A 3,756-nucleotide genomic window follows, 5' to 3' on the forward strand; every position below is an offset into this window, starting at 1 on the left:
ATAATCGGGGCTAAACCCATTATTGAAGGGGGTTGGTTGCTTCGCCATATGCATATTTTTCTAGGGATAGAATTTGCTCTCCATACATTGCAGCGTCACAACTCTATATTTATTGAGTTTATCTCCTATGTATTGACGACATAAAAAATATTTATAAATTCAGATCATTTAAAGTTAAATTAAAAGTATATTTTTTAATGAACATTAATTAAATGGTAACTAATTAGCTATCATATGTTTACATTTATTAATAGGGTATAAAAAGTATTATACCGTCATATATATAATTTAAATACATACCATTAGTTTTTTCCTTTGGAGAACAAAGACTAAAAGCGCGCTTAGGGGACTTATGGACTACCAAATGTAATGTAACGAACTTTCAAAACCTTAGCACTTCCAAACCGCAAAAAGCGTTTAGTCTCCAACTTTGAACCGAAAATCCCACTGCAACTTTTTTTCTTCAGACAGAACATTAATTGAGCAGAAGAGAAACCAAAACCTTAACTTCATAGAAAGGTTAGGGTTAGGGCTTTGATTTCGTTATTTCAAACAGATCAACACTAATTAGTTTTGGACCACTCGGGGCAGATCTACCATGTAGCTTATAGGTTCACATGCCCTGTAAATATATTAAGAAATTAACTTATTTATCTATAAATGTTTGTCCGTAAACCCAGTTATTATTGCATAATATTAACTTGAGATGTTGTAGAAACTTATAAACTTTAAATTCTGGATTTGGAGGCATTATTAAATGGCGAAGGCTTGGGAGAACGAGCATGAAGAAGCGGTTACAGTGGAGGAAGAATTTGGATCGAGCTGCCAAACAAGTCCTCAAGACAAAAGAGAATTGGTTCGCGAGCTTATTAGTGTGATTCAAACTGTAGGATCCTATGAAGAGTATAGGAAGTCACAGAGAGAGGAGTGTCATAACCTTGTTCAAAGACTAAAGCTTTTATTGCCCCTTTTAGAAGAGATTAGAGATTTTGATGGACAGATCCCTGAATCGGGTATCGAATGTTTGATGAAATTGAAGAAGGCATTTTCTTCTGCCAAAAAATTGTTAAAAACTTGCTATTGTGGCAGCAAAATTTACCTGGTAATAGTTAACCCCTTTTTTTCAATTAATTATGTCATCATTATATTATAATCAACTCCGATTTTGCGAGTGATAATACACATTGAGTCAATTTATTTGTTTTATTAACAAATATGCAGGCCTTAGAAAGTGAGGCTGTTATGGGAAGATTCTATTCAGTGTATGAAAGATTAAGTCAGGCTCTGGAGGGCATGCCTTATGATGAACTTGGAATTTCAGATGAAGAGAAAGAACAGGTAATATATAACTGATAAATACTTCAATTTATTTCTTGAATAAATTTTGCACTGCTGATAGATACTTGAGCTTAGGGGAGCAAAGCTGAGGTATTGTTGTTAAAGAGTGTATATGGAGACCAGAGTCTTGTCCTCTCTAATTAGATATTTTACATATTCTTTTCAATCAATAACGTTTTGCCCCAAAAAAACAGAACGCAAATTCTGTCTAACATTGCACAAAGTGAGGATGTAATATTGGCTTGATATGAGCTTAAATGGAGCGACATGCTCAATAAAAATTCATATATCCGAGTGGATTATAGCATAATAGTTTTATTGCGCTCATATATTTTCTTGGTATAGTAAGAATTTTACAAGTTGATGTCTGTCACCGAAATGGCTGAGCTTTGGTTTTAGTTTGACATACATTTTTGCAAAGGTTGGGAAACCTTGAAGCAACGATAAAGTTGTCTCCGTGTGACTTTACGAATTTGAACCGTAGAAGCAGTAGTTAATGCTTGCATCAGGGTAGGTTGTCGGCTCTTCCACGGACCCTACGTAAATACGAAAAGCTTTGTGCATCGGGATGCCCTTTTATTTAAATACATTTTTGCAAAGAGGAAACCAAAAGTAGCGTCTAACATTTTCGAGGAAATAAACAATTTAGTGCAATGCTGCTATATATAATGTGCTCAGATGTTAAAAAAAGAACATGTTTTGCAGTACAACAACTTGTGGTTGAATATAGATTTCTGACGTCAAATCATTTACTGTTTTCAACTGCAGTTTAGAAGAGCTAAGAAGCGAAATGATACTCAAGACATGGAACTCGCCATGGATCTGTTGGTTGCACTGTCCAGTAATAATGACCGGAATGCAGATAGCGCTAGCATAGACAGACTAGGACACAAGCTAGGTTTACATACTGTTAAGGAACTAAAGGCAGAAACAATATCAGTACGAAAAGTGGTTAGAGAAAGAAAAGGTCGCCATGCACAAGGAACGCAAAAAATCACAGTGTATACGGTCGAAATAGATTTCGGCCTTCGTACGTCTGATCGAGTTCGAAAGATAAGCGATCGAAGTGAGACTTCGAGATGGGTTCCGAAGATGGTACAAACAAGCTTCGAACCCGAGGGCCGATCAATGTCGAGTTTGAAATCATTATCAAGTTCGAATCCAAATCGAACTATGATGCAAAGTAAAGCTATCAAGTTTATGATCCGGAGACCGACCAATATTGACTCCGAATCAATTCAAGAGTCCGAGTCAGAATCGAGCTTAAGCCAAGATCGAGAGCTCGAGTCAAGATCAAGCTCACAGACAAAAGCCATTGCAATCCCACTAGAGGACAGAATCTTGGCAGGAATTATGAAAAAGCTGATTTATCATAGACTTCCCACTGAGTATCTTTAATTATATTTGAAGTAAGATCCCTCTACTATAAAAGTGGAGGGTTATCATTTCTGTAAGGCAGTTTTGGATAGAGCTCACATTGTAATTCAAGTACCATATCCTCTTATATTCAAGAGTTACTCTTTTAAGCCTAAAAAACTGATCCATCTTGCTTAGTCCTAAAAATCGTCTGCTTTACAACTTTGTCTATTTTACATTCTTTGTAGTCCATATTTAATATTTTTTTTTTCTTACGATTTGTATTAAGCTTTATCACATATCCTTAGAACTACGTATAAATTCAACTCTATCCGTTTTTCGGGTAAACAGTTTGGCGTCCACCGTGGGGCTAAGGATAACAGTGGTTATTTGATACGAATCTAAAAAAACACGCCAATATGTTTTGTGCTTGTTTCCGAAAATATCTTGAATTTCGGATTAGCTACGACTAACCATCAATCAAATGGCTTCACCAATCGACAACGGGGCCGGTCTTCAGGACGAAAACAACAAATTGACACCCAGTATTGAAAGACCACTTGTAAACGCCGTTGGCGCTCGAATCAGAGCGCCAATAGATATCAATTCGTATATAGCCATTGAGGCGAACCTACATGCTGAACCCGAGAATAGCATCCATGGTGGCACTCGGTCTGCAACTCAAGATACCCATAACGTCGAGGAAAATGACGTTAGTTTGCGTGTGATTTTCAAAATGTTGCAAGCCCAACATGCAGCAATAGCTCAGTTGCAGAGCCAAACCCAGCTACAAAGCAGGCCGAAGCCCAATCCACCTCGAGAAATAATGAAGTCAAATGAGAAATAATCGGGGACTACTCCCGAAATTACTAAATTGCTCGAGGAACTCACAAAGCGAGTCGAAGCCAACGATAAAAAAGTAGAAACTTATAAATCTAGGGTCGATCAGATCCCGAGAGTTCCACTAATGATAAAAGGGTTGGATTCGAAAACATTCGTGCAAAAACCTTTTCCCTCGAGCGCAGCCCCGAAATCAATCCCCAAATAATTCTGTATGCCCGA

At 37.2% G+C, this 3,756-nt stretch overlaps 1 protein-coding gene across 1 annotated transcript; it reads left to right on the forward strand.

Annotated features, from left to right (window-relative positions):
* Positions 1 to 414: 414 nt before the first annotated feature.
* On the forward strand, positions 415 to 2,901 carry LOC108945369 (U-box domain-containing protein 15-like). Its single transcript, XM_018771288.3, has 3 exons — positions 415 to 1,102; positions 1,222 to 1,338; positions 2,107 to 2,901. Exons 1-3 carry the CDS (start codon positions 758 to 760, stop codon positions 2,734 to 2,736), a joined length of 1,092 nt encoding a protein of 363 aa, XP_018626804.3. The 5' UTR covers positions 415 to 757; the 3' UTR covers positions 2,737 to 2,901.
* Positions 2,902 to 3,756: the final 855 nt, after the last annotated feature.

This window comes from Nicotiana tomentosiformis, chromosome 12 (assembly GCF_000390325.3).
Source record: "Nicotiana tomentosiformis chromosome 12, ASM39032v3, whole genome shotgun sequence".
NCBI lineage: Eukaryota > Viridiplantae > Streptophyta > Magnoliopsida > Solanales > Solanaceae > Nicotiana > Nicotiana tomentosiformis.